Source organism: Bos taurus, chromosome 3 (assembly GCF_002263795.3).
Source record: "Bos taurus isolate L1 Dominette 01449 registration number 42190680 breed Hereford chromosome 3, ARS-UCD2.0, whole genome shotgun sequence".
Classification (NCBI taxonomy): Eukaryota; Metazoa; Chordata; class Mammalia; order Artiodactyla; family Bovidae; genus Bos; species Bos taurus.
The window spans coordinates 8,419,481-8,436,644 of NC_037330.1; the positions used below are offsets into that span (position 1 = coordinate 8,419,481).

Here is a 17,164-nt window from a genome sequence, read left to right on the forward strand (position 1 = left end):
GCACATCTTCCCTGTGCTTCCAAGTTGGGGAGGAGCTAGGATGCCTGCAACTGGGAGGGACAGGGGGAGAGGAATGGTCTTCACCAGACCTTGAGCCATCTCTGAGAGTCCCCAGGTAGGACAGTGGAAAGGAAGACCCCTTCCAGGATAGGCAGTAATTCACTTGGGCAGTATTTTATATCTTATCTTTTACTGGAATCTTACTACAACAGGCCTGGAAAGTAAAAAGCAGTTTAAAATGTTTATGGTCAAAGAACCCAAAACTCAGATGGGTTCCACAGGATATTAGAGTTGGAAGGATTTAAAGGTCATCTTAGTCTACTCTTCATTTTTTCATATGTGTGGAAACTGAGGCCTAGCTCGAATGACACTGCAGGCCTGTAAGAGTCGGAGGCTGGGCCTCCTGCCTCCTTGGTGTGTCCTGAACAGTCCTGCGTTGCTCTGCTCCCAGGCAGTTTTGGGGTATCAACCTCAGACCCCAGGATTCTTGTCTCTAAGAGTGCCAGTCACCTGCTTGTGCCCCAGGCGCTACCACCCCACCGAAGGGCTCTGACATCACCTCCTCTTGACCAATGAGCAGAGGCCCAGCAATGGGTGAGGATGTGAATGTCAGCTACCTCCCCCACCCCAGCCCTGTGGTTGCAAAGATGCTCTAACAGGAAGCGGGTTTAAGGAGCTGCACGGCTTCCTGCCGCCCCAGGGCTGAGCAGGGCGAGAAGGGCGAGTGCCAGTCCCGGCCACGAGACACAGCTTCTTGCCGGGGTCCTAGCAGCTTCCTCTTCCACAGCTGCTTCCGTGTGGCCGGGGCCCCAGAGGCAGGAGCTGCTGCCTGTTGCCCAGGCCACTCTCCACCCCCAGTTCTGAGCCCTGCCCCCCTGGGGCCAGGCCAAACCCAGAGGCTGGCTTGGGATCCCATGGGGGACTAGTAGGGCAAAGGTCTTGGGGGACCGAGGTGGCTGGGCCAGGGCCCTGGGGCTCCGGCCATGAAGTCTCGGCAGAAAGGAAAGAAGAAGGGCAGCTCAAAGGAGCGGGTGTTTGGGTGTGACTTGCAGGAGCACCTGCAGCACTCAGGCCAGGAGGGTAAGGAGGCTAGCCCGGAGCTGCTGTTGGGTGGATGGAGAGGCATGGGGCTTCTCCAGCCTGATCGAATTTGAGGGTACAGAAGCAGTTTTTCTGGGAGCTCGTGGAGAAGGGGCAGAGGCGTGGGGTCACCCCAGGAGGCTGATGCGTAGGCAGGGCAGGAAATGTGGCTTGGTGAAGAAGGCCAAGGAGCTCTTCCGTGGGACCGCCTGGGGTGAAGAGCCTGGGGATGAGAATGAGGACACTTGACAGGAGAGGATGGAAAGACTGGAAACCCGGGAGAGGGAGAAGAAGTAGCAGTGAGAAGATGACAGCTATGGGACAGGAGAGGAAGGCTGAGGGGACAGGGTCAGGAAATGAGTGGCTGAGGAGCATGGACAGTCCTTGGGTCTGAATGAAAGAAGGCATAGAAGGGCCCCTGGAGAGGGTGAGGTGGTACATGGGAAGGACGGGGATTTCCTGGTTGGAGGAGAAGAGGTTACGGGGCTCTGGTCTCTTTGCAGCCTTGCTGGGCCACAGGTGAAGATGTGGGGTAGGGGTGGTCCCCTCCCCCAGTCTCTGTGATTCTCTGGTTCTCCCTGTGCAAAGGAGAAGCAGGTTCAAGGTGGAGGGTAAGGCGAGAAGCTGCTAAAATGGGGAACACCAGAAGAGTAAGAGGGATGGCCTGAGCCTGGTTTGAAGGTGGGGGTGGAGGGTACAAAGGAAGGTGGGTGTGAGGACTGCCTGTGGACAGCACCTTCCCTGGATTGCCTCGGAGGGGCTTGGGAACCAGCAGGGCCAGAACAACACTGGCCCCCAACTATGCTTGGTGTGGAGTAGACACTCAGAAACATTTCTTGATTTGACTTGGAATTGAATGCATATATTCTGACTTGCCCAGCCCAGCTTGTTTTTTGGTACTTTGAGCTCCTCCCAAAGAAGGACACGATTTCTATTGCCTCCCCCCCCCAACCCCACCCCAATCTGTCATTTCCTCTTTGTCCTCTTCTCTGCTCTGGGCTGTGGTGCCTGCAGTGGAGGCAGGGTGACGGTGGGTCCCAGCTCATTTCCTGCTCTTAGGCCCGCCCCTGTGTCTCCAGATGCCTCCTTCCCCTTTTCTCCTCCCCCAGAGGCCCCCATCCCCACAGGCCTCGCTTAAGGGAAAACCCGGGCCCCAAGGAAGGGTGTACAACAGCTGAAGTGGTTTCTCTGCACCTTTCTCTTCTCTTGGGGCAGAGCCCAGCAGCCAGCGCAGGGCTGACAAGAGGAATCACAATCTTGAGAAAGATGGCTCTTGGCTGAGGGCCACATGCTTTAGCTGGGGCTGATGTTCTTCTAGTTCTCTGCAAACCCTCAGTTCAGCCTCCTCATCCTGGCACTGTCCTTCCCTGTACCCCCATGTTGAAGCCAACCTCATGTTGAAACGCTGACCCCACAGCCAACCCAGATCCCACTCCTGTAACCTTCCTGGCCTCAGATGGTGCAGGGCATGTTCTCTGGAAGGGACAGACAGGTTGCTGGGTCCAGATCCTAATGAATCCCAAAGAGAGATAGAGAGAAGCACCTCCTGCCCTTCACCAAAGTCCAAGGGTAGAGGAGAATCTTAGGCAGCAGGGCAGCAGCAGCAGCCTTCTCCCCTTCCCCCAGCTCCTCCTAGCACAGACAGGTGGAAAGTTGAAGGATAGAGAGAAGCCATAACCGCTTCTCTCTTTAAGCTAAGACCCAGCAAAAGTGAAAGTCCAGGCCAATGGAAAGCTGTGTTTCTGGTTAATTTATCCTGATTATCTTGGGTTCCCAAATCCTTGCTGCTGTGCTCCATTTCAGCAACCTCTCCCAGCTCTTTGCCTCAGGTAGGTCTCTTCCTTCCTAAGCCCTTATGTGTGTTGAGTTCTTCCTTTTCCTAAACTTTAACTCTTTGAGACCTTGCTCAGGTTTCTGATTCTCCGGGTTTCTAAGCTTCAGGCCGTCCTCCCTGACCCACCCTTTGACTCTCTTTGACTCTACCACCCCAACTCTGAGTCTTTTATCTCTGACCCTATTTCTCTTATCTCTGTCTCCTTGACTCCTCCATCACTCTGATCCTATTATCTCTTCCCCCATCTCCTTGACCCATTTCCTCTATGGCTTTGACTCCTTAGGCTCTCCATGTCTTCTTTCAAGGCCTCCTCTGGAGGTTCAAAAATCAACAGAGAAGGATGGGGAAGACCTGACTTCGTTGCAGTTCATGTGAAAAGAGCTTGGGATTTAGGTGACAGCAATTATGAGTTAACAGAGTGATGGCTAAAAGAGCTGGGGTAGCATTAGAGTAGAGCAACAGCTTGAATGAGGAGCATTCAATGCTGGGAACCTGAGGTTGGGAGACCCTGGCAAAAAAAAAAAAAAGATCCTGAAGCGATGGACGTCGAACTGTAGGGCCAGGACTAAGATGAGGCAAGAGAAGTGACGAGGGCACAATTTAAGGAAGCTCTCACGCTCAGGGCCAGGCAAGTGCCCTAGGTGCCTCTTTCTTAAGGAGGCATTCACTCTCAAGATCATTTATGTGCACAGCTGGCTCTGGCATGACCCTAAGAGTGAGTGCTTCCTTAAATTTTGCAGCCTTCAAAAAAACTGTGCAGCCTTGGTGCTTTCCTTCTCCTACCCAAGTCCTCATTCTGGGGTGCACGAGGGTAAAGGGTGTGGACACCAGGTCATACAAGAAGGGTTTAAAATAGTGTTTGATGGATTTATTATTTTCTTCAGTCTGTATTTCTAACTTACTTAATTCCACAATGAGCTTGGGATGGATGACTTCCAAAACGCCAAATAAAAAGAATAAATGACTGAAGGAATTAAGGTGAAGGGAAAACAAGTAGGGTGAGCTCAGTGCCCAGAAATGCATTTCAAGTAGTTCCATATGGTTCCAAGATATGGGCTTCCTGACAGTTAAAGAAGTAAACATAATCAGATATAAAATTCATAAAGCCCACCTGAAAAATATAGGTGGCTTAGGAGAAGCACATCTTTTTCTGATGCACACAAGACAGGGTTTTCTCTGCTGCATCTCAGTCTTAGGCAATATTCTCTATTAAATCTCCAATTCATTGACTAATTCGTTGAGTAATTTAATAAACATCTGTTGAGCACCTGCTCTGTTTCAACACTGTGCTAGATGCTGGGGAGGATGTCACTATTTGTCAGAAGGTATAGATACAAAATATACTAATCATAACAAAGTACAATAAGCACTATAGTACAGATATAAACAAAGGACCGTGGGAACTATAATACAGGTATCAGCAAAGAGTTTAGAACTGGAAGTGATGTCTGAGGTGTGTTTTGAGGAATGCATAGGGATTCACCGGGCAGAGACAGAGAGGAAGGCATTCCAAGCAAGGGAAAACATGAGTGATGGTACCAAGGCTTGTTCAAGGAACAGCAAAGGGCTGGACCATAGGATTTACTGGGCGGGGCGGCATGCGGAGACGGGGCTGGCTGGAACTGGTAAGGCTGGATGGCAGTTGGATCTGGTTTGTGAAGGGTCTTATGCAGTATACCTGTTGAGAAGATTTTATTTTATTCTGTGTTTGTAAGCTAAGCATTGAAGATTGGGGTGGAGCAGAGTCTATATGTAGCAAAGGATTTCAAGCATGGAAGTGCTTTAGAGAAATACCTTTGTGGACTTGTGGAGATGAGATTCAACGCATGGTTTTTGAGGTTTTCCCATGATTGAGACACCATGACAGATAAGATGAGGAAAAGCAAGATGGATCACACTTAGATCTTGTCCTTAAGGGGCTTACAGTCCAGTAACTGGGGAAGGCTCTAAGGCAGGGGGAAATAATACAGTTTTTTGCATTCTTGGATTTGAATTCTGGCTCTATCAGGTTGATATTGGGCACTCATTACTTCTTTGATCCTCTGTTTTCATGTCTAATGCACAGTGCTTGGCACATAGGTGCTTTTCTCCTGAATGGACCAGTTTGAAGGTCTGTTACAATTTTGTGTACCTTCGTATGATAGATCTAACATCCATGCACTCACTAACCAGAGAAGGTGCTTCACAATAATGCCCACCAGCTCTGTTCCATCCTGGTTGGAAGAATTAATGTTCCTTTCACTTCTGTAGAGTGTTAGTAAATGCACTTTGAAGACCAGTTTTTTACCTCTTCCAACTGCATTGCTGTCCCTCTAAAATTTTTGTAGTACCAACTAGTAATTACAGAGAGAGAAATTTCAGGTCAACAAAGGCAGATATTTCTAATGGGAATGGGCAGTCTGGGGAGGCAGTGATCTCACCCTCACTAGGGGAATTTATGCCAAGACTCTAGAACCAATGGGCAGAGAGATTATAACAGGTTGGCAGGCTGGAGCTGATATCCTGCAAGAATCTTTCTGACAAGTGTTTATTCCATGTTTGACTTCCCTGATGTGTCCATTTCTCAGACGCTCTGGGGTCTCTAGTCTCCCAGATCTTCTGACTTTTCTCTGCGCCTTCTGTGTCCCCCAGTGCCCCAGGTGCTAAGGAGCTGTGCAGAGTTTGTGGAGGAGTATGGAGTGGTGGACGGGATCTACCGCCTCTCAGGGGTCTCTTCCAACATCCAGAAGCTCCGGTGAGTCAGGCAGTGAGGGGAGGGCTCTGTGGCCATGAGGCCAGGAAGCCAGAGGGGTGAGGGGAATTGGGGAGAAGGAAACACAGGTGATAGGTACTGTCCAAGGGCGGAGCTCTAGTCTCCTCAGGACAGGCTGACACCATGCCCCACACTTTCCACAGGCTAGCCTGCACAGACGCATGACTGTGCATACGCACATGCACACATACACACACTCCTCCGCTCCCACGTGTACCCACCCAGCTTTACAGACAGATTTAGATATAATTCACTGGCCATAAAATTCCCCATGTGAAACTGTAAAATTCCATGGTTTTTAGTATATTTACAAGGCTGTGCAACCTCCACCACTAATTCCAGAGCATCAACTCCAAAGAAACCCTGTACCCACGGTCACTCCACATTTCCCTCCCCGCCCAGCCCCGAGTCTACTTTCAGTCTATGGAGTTGCCTATTCCGGACATTTCACATAAATGGGATCACATAATGGTAACTTTCTATGGCTGGCTTTTTTTTCACTTAGCATGTTTTCAGGGTTCATACATGTTGTTGCATGCACCAGTACTTCATTTCTTTTTATGGCTGAAAAATATTCCGTTGTGGGGTGTTATCACATCTGGTTTACCCATTTATCAGTTGATGGCTATTTGGGTTGTTCCTACCTTTTGGCTGTTATGAGTAACGCTGCTATAAACATTTTGTGTACGAGTATTTGTGTGGACATATGATTTCGATTCTCTTGAGTATATTCCTAAAAGTGGAATTGCTGGGTCGTATGGTAACTCTATGGTTTGGGACTTCCCTGGTGGCTCAGACTGTAAAGACTCTGCCTACAATGCGGGAGACCCAGGTTCGATTCCTGGGTCGGGAAGATCCCCTGGAGAAGGAAATGGCAACCCACTCCAGTATTCTTGCCTGGAAAATCCCGTGGACGGAGGAGCCTGGTTGGCTACTGTCCATGGGGTTGCAAAGAGTCAGCGACTTCACTATCACTATGGTAACTCTATGTTGAACTTTTAAAGAAACTGTCACACAATTTCCCACAGCAGTTGTGTCATTTTCCATCCCTACCAGCAATGTATGAGGGTTCCAATTTCCCCACATCCCTGTCAATGTTTGTTACTGTGTGTCTTTTTGATTATAGCCATCATAATGGTGTGAAGTGATATTTCATCTGTATTTGCATTTTCCTAATAGCTAATGATGTCAAATACTTTCTGTGTGCTTATTAGTCATTTGTATATCTTCTTTGGAGAAATGTCTATTCATCAACTTTGTTCATTAAAAAAATTAGGTTATTTGTCTGTTTTGAGTTGTAGGAGTTCTTTATATTCATAACATATATTCTGAATATTAGATACTGACTAAATCTATGACTTGCAAATATATGTTCTCCCGTTCTGTGGGTTTTCTTCATTTTCTTGATAGTGTCCTTTCTCACACAATGGTTTGTAACTTTGATGTTAAATTTATGTATTTTTTTCCTTGGTTGCTTGTGCTTTTTGTGTCATATCCAAGAAACTGTTGCCTAGTCCAAGGTCATGAAGATTTACACTTACGTTTCCTTCTAAGACTTAGTCGCATCCATCTTTGCATGTAGCCAGGAACACACATTTTAGGCTCATTCCTCCACTTCTACTGACTCCTACATACCCCTATGCTGCCGCTGACACCTCTACATCCTGACATGTATCCTGTTCATGCATAGGTCCACTCATCCACCTCACATCAACTGCATGTTGACAAGAACAATGCCTTAAGCTTGCTGCCTCACGCATATACACGCCCCAGCCTCTTCCTTCCAAGTTTCATACATATTGGCCCTCGACCCTGCCTGGAGCCCATCTCTACAGCTCCTGCTCTCCACACGTTGCCCCAGACCCCCGCCACTCCTGACTACTCTGCACCTCCCCAGGCAGGAATTTGAGACTGAACGGAAGCCAGACCTGCGGCGAGATGTTTACCTTCAGGACATTCACTGTGTCTCCTCCCTGTGCAAGGCCTACTTCAGAGAGCTGCCGGACCCACTGCTCACTTATCGGCTCTATGACAAGTTTGCTGTGAGTTGAGTGGAAGGGGAGTGGGAGAGAAGGCTGAGGGTGGCCGCTCTGATGCGACATCCCAGATGATTCTAATGCCAGACAGAGTCCTAGGGACCCCGCATGACGGAGACCACATGGAAACGACAAGACCCTTCCCTACAAGTCTCCCGGTCCTGCCATCTCCGCCCTCCCCCGCCCCTCTTTTCCCCAAGGCCTGCAAACTGCACCCAGTGCAGGGGGAGACGGGGGCGGGGAGGCGGGGGGGCGGGGGTGGGTGGGAGCAGCCACTGGAAAGCCCTTGGAAATCACCTAGACCAGAGCTTCCCTACATTTCAGAGAATGAGAACACTTTCAGGAAGCCAGATGTTTTTCAAATGTGCCCTTCTGTGAACTGTGATTTGTGTGTTGAACATCTCTTGGATACATGACAGGATTTCCCTGGTGGACCAGTGGCTAAGGCTCCCGGTCCCAGTGCAGGGGGCCAGGGTTCAATCCCTGGTCAAGGGACTGGATCCCACACGCCACAACTAAGACCCGGCACAGCCAAATACATAAATAATGTTTTAAAGGGAAAGAAAATACATGGCAGAAGCGCCATCTTGAACTGAGTAACATTTTTACTTATATTTTTTAAAGTATTTATTTATTTATTGGTTGCACCTTCTGGCTTATGGGATTTTAGCTCCCTGACCAGTGATTGAAACAGGGCCCTCGACTGTGAGAGCTTCTTAACCACTAAGACGGGAGACCCCCAGGGAACTGCCTTGAGTAACACTTTTAAATTAAGTTGCATTTTATTGAGCATGACATCATTTACAGATCCTAAACAGCCAGGGCATGCCATTCAGCCCAAATAGACCAGGCTGGGTGGGCATAGGTCTTCCCGGACACCCTGAAATAAACCACAGCCCCTGGCGCACCCACAGGATGAAACCCCGAGTGTTTTCCAGTACCAGAGCACAGTTGATGAGGATGCTCAGGCAGAGAGGTGGCAGGAGCTGCTCATGGTCACAAAGCCCTAAGTGGCATGGCCAAGAGGCAGCGGCAGGTCTCTGTGGGACCCAAGTTCTGTCTGCTACTTCAGTGTGCTACGAAGATCCAGGGTTGGGGGATGGCGTGGGGTTGAGCACAGACTGTTTCTGAGAGTTTGGCTCAGAGGTCTGGGGAGGACGCTGGGGCAGCACTGCATCACCGACTCCTGCCCCTTGCTCCCAACCAGGAGGCTGTGGCAGTACAACTGGAACCTGAGCGCTTGGTCAAGATCCTAGAGGTGCTTCAAGAACTTCCGGTCCCCAATTACAGGTGTGTGGGGCTCCCCCTGCTAAGCCCGGGCTTGCGCTTTACCTGGGGCCTTGACTCGTCGCTTCTCTTCCGGCCCCCACCCTGTGTGAGCTCGGCCCCTTGACGCCCCCTTTCTGCAGGACCCTGGAGTTCCTCATGAGGCACCTGGTGCACATGGCCTCATTCAGTGCCCAGACCAACATGCACGCGCGCAACCTGGCCATCGTGTGGGCCCCCAACCTGCTGAGGTGGGTGCATGTGTGGTGTCCTGGCCGAGCCTAGCCCCTGAGGAGCTGCTTGAGGACGGAGTGTGGCTGTGTGGTACTGGAGAGGGCTCTCACCCAGTTAGAACAGGAAGGCTCAGGGTTACACGGTGTGGCTCACCTATGCGAGCCCTTTCTCTGAGCTTGAGTAAAGTCCCTAAGGATGGGGCCTTTGTGTTTTCTTTTATTTTTGGCTACACTGAGTAGCACATAGGCTCTTTGTTCCCTGTCCAGGGATCAAATCTGTGCCCTCTGCAGTGGAAGGGTAGAATCCTAACCACAGGAGCACCAGGGAATTTCTGGGCCTTTATGTTTTCTTATACTGTGGTCATTTAGCTCAGGGACTGGAGCAGGACAGGAGATGGGGGCGGTGCAGAGTGTGGGAGCTGGGGGGGCTGTGGGGGGGTTGGGGGGAGGTAGGGGTGGGATGGGCCTTGTCAAATGTTTGTTGAGCAAATATCTTGGAGAAGTAGCCTGCATGTCACTCCCTGTGGTGCATACACAGGCACCCTGGTGGGCAGAGGAGGTAGAGACTAATATCCTGAGGAGGGTGTCCAAGAAGGCTTCCTGGAGGAAGTGGCCCTTTGAGACTTGAATCATGCATGTTGATTAAAAGATGGAATGGGTTTAATGGCATTCAGAGGAAAGGGTATAAGGTATTTTTAGGGAGAATTTGAATGGGGAGATGCGGTGGGGCTGCGGGGCATAATCCACACCTCCACAGGTCAAAGGACATAGAGGCCTCAGGCTTCAATGGGACAGCAGCCTTCATGGAGGTGCGTGTGCAGTCCATCGTCGTTGAGTTCATCCTCACACATGTGGACCAGCTTTTTGGGGGTGCTGCTCTCTCTGGTCAGTGTCCTTCCCACCCCCCACATCACCACTCTCTGCCTGGGGAGTCACATCGGAGTTAGAGAAGGCCCCCAAGATCATCCAGTTCAGTCTCCCCGCTGTGCAGATGACAGGACTGAGTCTCCTAAGTTCTTATGGTCTTGTGGAGAAGACCCTGCAGAAGAATGGTACAGTCAGGACTTGAGCGGGCCTCTTCCACGCTCAGTCTAGGGCATAGCTTGACCTCTTAATCAACACCCATCCCAGTTCTCGAGGCTAGTGACTGATCATTCCCACCCCCAGTCCACTGGGCGAATGTCCTGGGATCTCCTGACCTCTATGTCCCTGAGGACTTCCTCTTGAGCACAGAGGATTGACCTCCAGGTATATCCCCTACCTTGGTAGTTAGTGAGTGGGAGGATGCAGTTAGGGGGTGGGTACCCGAAGTCCTCTTTCTGTTCCGGGCTGGCCAATTCCTCTTTCTTTTCCTAGGTAGTGAAGTGGAAAGTGGATGGCGGTCACTTCCAGGGGTCCGGGTGTCAGGCAGCCCTGAGGACCTTATGCCACGGTCCCTGCCCTACAATCTGCCTAGCATCCTGCAGGCTGGTGACGGACCCCCCCAGATGCGGCCCTACCACACCATCATAGAGATTGCAGAGCACAAGTAAGGCCTTCTTCCTGGGCCCTTCTCCCCTGCACTGGCCGTCAGGCTCCAACTGCAGTGATTTCTCCATTCCTTCCAGGAGGAAGGGGTCTCTGAAGGTCAGGAAGTGGAGATCCATCTTCAACCTGGGTCGCTCTGGCCATGAGACCAAACGCAAACTTCCACGGGGGGCTGAGGACAGGGGTAAGTCTGCAGAGATTTGGGGGAGTTCTGCTGAGGTGCACTAGGTCCTGGCTCTATGGACATCCCTGTCTTGCAGAGGACAAATCTGATAAGGGGACTCTGCGGCCAGCCAAGAGCATGGACTCGCTGAGTGCTGTGGCTGGGGTTAGTGATGGTGAGTATAGGTGTGCACTCGTGTATGTGGGGTGGGGTAAGGGTAGGGATGGCCAGTGACTCCCATTTCCAGGGAAGGGAGGGCGTTCCTAAATATGTGTTGGTGGGGTGACCTCCGCTCAGCTTGTTGTGAAGGGTTGGCAGTGGTGGCTAAGGGAAGCTGGGCCTGGTGCCTTCCAGGCTATAGACAAAACAGAGGGCACTCTCCAGAGCCTTTCTGAGGTGTGTCCAGGCCCCTTGTGGCTGAGGTTATGGTCTACCTTTCTCTCCTCCACAGAACCAGAGGGGCTGGTCGGATCCAACAGTCCTCGGCCAGGCCCACTGCTGACGGAAAGCCTGGAGAATGATTCCGTAGAAGCGGCAGAGTGTGAGCAGGAGCCCGACCCAGAGGCGCTGGGTGGCACGAGCTCTGAGCCTGGCACACCACGACCTGGGCGGTCAGCAGTCCGTGTTGGGGGCAGCAGCCATGCAGAGCGCCGTGCTGGTGTCCATATCTCAGAGCCCTACGATGTCAACCTCCCAGCACACATCAGCAATATGCTCAACATATCCGCAAACAACATCTCTATCTCCTTGGCGGGATTTGCCCGTGGTCTTGAACGCCCTGCCCTACAGCCCCGGCCAAGCCCTGCCTCTGGCCCCGGTCCTGGCCCCGGCCTTGGCCCTGGCCCCCCAGGTGAGGACCCAAGGATTGCCAAGGACTGGGAGAAGGGACTAGAACTCTAGGCTGAGGCTCTGAAGCTGGGAATCTGCCCTGGACTGTGGTGGTTATCTTTAGCTGCCTTTCCAAATTCAAGATTGAGGGAATCCAGTAATATTATTAGGTTATATGAGCTTCACATAGAAAGGCTCTCTGGCAGCCTTAGATCACTGATACACCCAAGAATGGGGATTTGTGTCAGATATACACAGTAGGGATTACTAAGTACAAAGTAGGAAGATATAATAGTTGGCTATCCAGGTAGCTCAGTGGTAAAGAATCTGCCTGACAATGCAGGAGAGGCAAGAGACCTGGGTTCGATCCCTGGGTTGGGAAGATCCTCTGGAGAAGGAAATGACAACCCACTCCAGTATTCTTGTTCGGAAAATTCCATGGGCAGAGGAGCCTGGAAGGCTACCGTCCATTGGGTTGCACAGAGTTGGACATGACTGAGCACAGACACATTAACAGGTGACATGGGTTCAATCCCTGCTCCAGAAAGATTCCACATGCTCAGGGAAACTAAGCCTGTGCATCACAAAAATAATAACAACAACATGAATAAGAATAGCTAACAGTAGTTGAGAGCTTATGATATGCTTTAAGGATTTTGAAGGCATTAGCTCGTTTCATTTTCTCATAGTGTTGACTCAGGTATTGTTATTGTCCTTACATTACAGCAGTGGAAACTGAGACTTATGTTAAGCAATTTGGTAGGAGGTGGCACAGCTGGAATCTGATCTGTGCTCTGACTCCAGTTCCTAAGTGTCAATAATGAGAAGTACTGAGGCAGCCCTGGGTAGTGGGTAAGGATAACGACTGCAGAGTAAAGCAGACTGGGATTCAAATTTGGGCTGTGCCACTTGTTTGTGGCACTTGGATACATTTCTCTGAGTCTCAACTTCCTCATATATATAATGGGGATATATACCTGACATTATAAACTTGTCTTGTGGAGAAAATAAAGCAATGCATTATAAAACATCCAGCACAGTGCTTGGCGCCTGGCAGGAGCTCTAAAAGGTGGCTATAAGCCAATAGTTAGGGATACTGGTCAGAGAGGATTAGCCACAGGAAGCATCTATGCTGGGAATGTTGGGCCCATACTGTAAGCAGTGCTAGGAAGACTGACCTTGGAAAGGGTCAGAGCTGGTCTTGACCTTAGTATCCCTGGGACTCTCTCTCTCCCAACAGATGAGAAGTTGGAGGCAAGTCCAGCCCCAGGTCCCTCGGCTGACTCGGGCCCAGTGGACGTGGCCCCTGCCCTGGAGGACTGCCTGTCCCAGGAGGTGCAGGATTCCTTCTCCTTCCTAGAGGACTCAAGCAGCTCAGAACCTGAGTGGGTGGGGGTGGAGGACGGGGAGGTGGCCAAGGCGGGACCAGCAGGAGCAGCCTTCTCCCCTGGGGAGGAAGACCCTGGGATGGGCTACCTGGAGGAGCTCCTGGGAGCTGGGCCTCAGGTAAGGAGGCGCTGTGCTGGGTTTGGGGGTGTTAAGGAACCCAGAGGGTGGACAGGACCACCGAGTCCTAAGCCATGATGCTGTATTTACAGGTGGAGGAGTTCTCTGTGGAGCCACCCCTAGATGACCTGTCCCTGGATGAGGCACAGTTTGTCCTGGCTCCCAGCTGCTGTTCCCTGGACTCTCCTGGCCCCAGGCCTGAAACAGAGGAGGAAAGTGGGGAGGAAGTCTTCCTGAGTGCCTATGATGACCTAAGTCCCCTTCTGGAGCCCAAACTCCCAAGTTGGGAGGGTCCAGGCAGAGAAGAGGAAAAGGTGGCAGGGTCCGGAAGACAGGAGGCTTCAGGACAGGCTGAGGGCGAGCAAGCCTTGTGTGAGGGTGGAGAGGACGAGGTGGAGCCTGGAAGCAGACGGGACACCGGCGAGGAGGCTGAGGGGAGGCCAGAGAGTGGTGTGGAGGGCAGAGAGGCCACTGAGGAAGGAGCAGAGGCTGAGGGGAGCCAGAAGGTGACTGACAGTTTGAAAGAAGGATGTGAGGAAGAGACAGAGGAGACAGAGGCCACGGCAGAGGAGTCCAAAGGTCAGCAGGAGGGTGAGAGAACGGAGGAAGCGAAGGGTGTGGGAGAAACTGGAGGAGAGCAGGCTAAAGACAAGGGGAAGGAAGGAAAGACGGAGAGACAGGAAGGTGCTGAGGAAGGAGACGAAGCCCAGGTAGCAGCTGGAAAGGACTCAGAGCATGAGGCCCAGGAAAACCAAATTGCCGAAGAGAGCTGGGAGGTTGTACACAAACAAGAGGGTGAAGGAGGCAGAGAAGATGAGGTCAAAGGACAAAGGGGAGATGAGGGTCAAGAGGCAGGAGAAGACCAAGGAGATGGCGAAGATAGCAGGATCCCAGAAGCAGCAGCTGAAGGAGGAGCAGGGGAGATCAGCAAGGAACGGGAGTGTGGACATGGAGAAGCTGAGGGAGACCAGAGAGCTGGAGGTGAACATGTAGAAGAGGCTTCCCTTCCTGAAGGGTCACGGGTAGAGTGCCTGGAGGTTGACAGTGCCAAAGAGGGAAACTCCCAGTCCTCTGAGGCAGAACAGGCAGCCCCACAGCCACCTCGGCCGGAGGAGATGGATCCTGAGGGGCAGCCCAATCCCCTTGGCTCAGCTGGCGGTGTGGGCATGCGCCTGGCTTCCACCCTCGTTCAGGTCCAACAGGTCCGCTCTGTGCCTGTGGTGCCCCCCAAACCACAGTTTGCCAAGATGCCCAGTGCAATGTGTGGCAAGATCCATGTGGCACCAGCAAACCCATGCCCAAAGCCTGGCCGGCTCGATGGGGACAGGGCCTGGGGCTCCCGAGCCTCCCGCTCCTCTTGGAGGAATGGGGGTAGTCTTTCCTTTGATGCTGCTGTGGCCCTGGCCCGGGACCGCCAGAGGACTGAAGCTCAGGCAGTTCGGCGGACCCAGACTTGTACTGGTGCTGGGGACTACAGCCTCATCCCCAAAACCTCCCCCTACAGCTTGATCCCTGCCTACGCTCCCCGGCCCCTTAGCTGCCTGGAGATCCCAGCTGAGGGCACAGAAGGGTCTGGACCCCGGAGTCGGTTTAGCCTGCCCCCCAGAGAACCCCAACCTCCTGATCCCCTTCTGTCCCCCCAGCGTCGATCATACGGATTCGAAACACAGGCTAACTCTGGGAGAGGTGAGGGACTGTAATTAGGACAAGAGCACTGGGCATAAGGGACAGTAGCTGTCTCCAGGGTCTTGGACTGTTTCATCTGCAGCTTGAGCAGCTGTAGTGTCCAACTCTATAGGTTTTGGCCCTCCAGCTTCTCTTTTTGACTGTGGGAAGCACTGTCCTGATCTGTTTACCTGGGCTTGTCTCAGACACAAAGCACTTATCCCTTAGGAGATTCCTGAGAGTCACCAAGATCCTGTCCCCAGAGAGAGGGGTCACTGGCCAAAGGGAACAAAGGGTAGGTGGAAAACTTAACTGTTTCTCAAAGTGAAGAATGAAGGGGGAACTCCAGCCAAGGTCCTGCCTTCCTCTGAGGCAATGAACTCTTCATGCAAGTCCAGAGGAGAAGCGGGGTCAGGGCCAGGTTGGAGCCCATTACACACAAACACTTTTAGAGGTTATCTATCCTTGTTCTACTCTTGGCCCCTTGGATACCTCCTGCTCCTATTAACTCCAGATTAGGAGAAAAATGTCCAGGAAACTCTTTGAATACACAATATTTGTTGGTGGGACTAGTTCCCTTCCCAGCTCCCCAACCCTCTGCCTCCCTGGATCTCTAGGAACCGAGGTCTTATATAGATCTCTCTGGCCTCTTCTTTCTCCTTTGGAATAACTTCCTATTTTAGGGAAGAGGGATGGCGTCACTCAGGCACTGGGATTGCTTCTCTGCACAGGTTGGGGCCACAGGTCCCAAGGGGCAATATCTCAGAATAAATGCTGTATTTTTACACATAAATAGTGTGGTTTCTTTTTCCTCTCACTAAAGTTTTGAATGATAGATACCATATCTTCCAAAGTGGTGCTAGTAGTAAAGAACCCACCTGCCAATGCAGGATACGTAAGAGATGGGGGTTCCATCCCTGGCTTGGAAGATCCCCTGCAGGAGGAAATGGCAAACCACTCCAGTATTTTTGCCTGGTGAATCTAACAGACTAAGGAGCCTGGCAGGCTACAGTCCACAGGGTCATAAAGTCAGACACGACTGAGGTGACTTGGCACGCATAGTTATATTTTCATGTTTGGTCAAACGTTGCATTCTTCTGTTTTTATTGTCTGGGTGTTCTTCCTCAATTGTCGTGGTGGAGACCTACAGCTAGAAACGAGAGCTGGGTTCATGGTGGTCAGGAAATGAGGAAGGGAAACTTATATTTACATAATGCTCTTTATACGCCAGTAATGCTAGGTATCCTACATGCATAGAATCTATGCTCTTAATTTTTAGTCCACCTAATAATTCTATAAGGTTGGTACTGGTACTCCATTAAAATAAAAAAGTTTTATTTGGCTGGACTGGGTCTTAATTGAAGCATGTGGGATTTTCCATCTTAGTTGCAGCATGTGCGCTTTTTTTGTTGTTGTTGCTGCCTGCGAACGCATTCTTGTGGCATGTGGGATCTAGTTCCCTGACCAAGGATGGAACCTGGCTTCCCCTGCATTAGGGGCACAAAGTCTTAGCCACTGGACCACCAGGGAAGTCTCTAGTATCTCATTTTGCAGGCGAGGAAACAAAAGTTAATTAGGTCAAAATGTTTGCCAAAGGTCTCAGAACTAACAAGTGGCAGAGGTAGGTCTGAGACCCAAAATTGTCTGGCTCAGGGTCTGAACTCATTCCCTTACACCACACTACTTCAAATCCATTAAGGGTAGGTCCTGACTGAAAAGAATGGGAATTAAGATACCCTTTCACAGAAACTGAGACTCACAAAAACTAGACACCTTCGGGGTCTTCGAGTGACTACGAAGGTTAATGTTGCTGTTTAGTCACTAAGTCCTGTCAACTCTTTGCGACCCCACGGAATGTAACCGGCCAGGCTCCTCTGTCCATGGGATTTCCCAAGCAAGAACACTGGAGTGGGTTGCCATTTCCTTCTCCAGGGGATCTCAACCATGGGATGGAACTTTCGTCTCCTGCACTGGTAGGATTCATTACCACTGAGCCACCAGGGAAGCCCGGCTAACACTAATACACATGAGCATATCCAGATTTATATATGCCCAGATATGTCCTAATAGCCAATAGGAAACTTCAAATAGGTGGCCTGATTCAAGATGCGCCCCCGCCCAATAGCTCTTTTTAAAGACGGCACCTCTGCCTCCATCTGATGTGCCTCTTGATATAAGCTCACTTCTGGAACTAAAAAGGCCCTGGCCAGCAGAAAAATGGTAGCACCAAGCTAATCGTCCGTCTCCCGTTCTTGCCTAAGGCCACTTGGACTT

General features: G+C 51.1%; 1 protein-coding gene and 1 long non-coding RNA gene across 5 annotated transcripts; one reads left to right on the forward strand and one right to left on the reverse strand.

Annotated features, from left to right (window-relative positions):
• The first annotated feature begins 698 nt into the window (after positions 1-698).
• ARHGAP30 (Rho GTPase activating protein 30) lies at positions 699-15,683 on the forward strand. Of its 4 annotated transcripts, NM_001191499.1 has the most exons (13): positions 711-1,080; positions 5,546-5,648; positions 7,564-7,708; positions 8,910-8,992; positions 9,112-9,219; positions 9,959-10,086; positions 10,558-10,729; positions 10,809-10,912; positions 10,989-11,066; positions 11,343-11,741; positions 12,960-13,225; positions 13,318-13,672; positions 14,315-15,683. In NM_001191499.1, the coding sequence occupies exons 1-13, from the start codon at positions 984-986 to the stop codon at positions 14,923-14,925; spliced, it is 2,649 nt and encodes an 882-aa protein (NP_001178428.1). In that variant the 5' UTR covers positions 711-983; the 3' UTR covers positions 14,926-15,683. The 4 variants fall into 4 exon arrangements, with proteins under 4 accessions (XP_005203596.1, XP_059740751.1, XP_024845369.1 ...); XM_005203539.5 differs by having other exon boundaries at positions 699-1,080; positions 13,318-15,683; XM_059884768.1 differs by having other exon boundaries at positions 699-1,080; positions 12,960-13,054; positions 13,318-15,683.
• LOC132344818 (uncharacterized) lies at positions 10,086-11,412 on the reverse strand. The gene is made up of 3 exons (XR_009493825.1): positions 11,326-11,412; positions 10,463-10,553; positions 10,086-10,240 (listed from the first exon to the last, which is right to left on the reverse strand). It is a non-coding gene; the product is annotated as an uncharacterized lncRNA (long non-coding RNA).
• Positions 15,684-17,164: the final 1,481 nt, after the last annotated feature.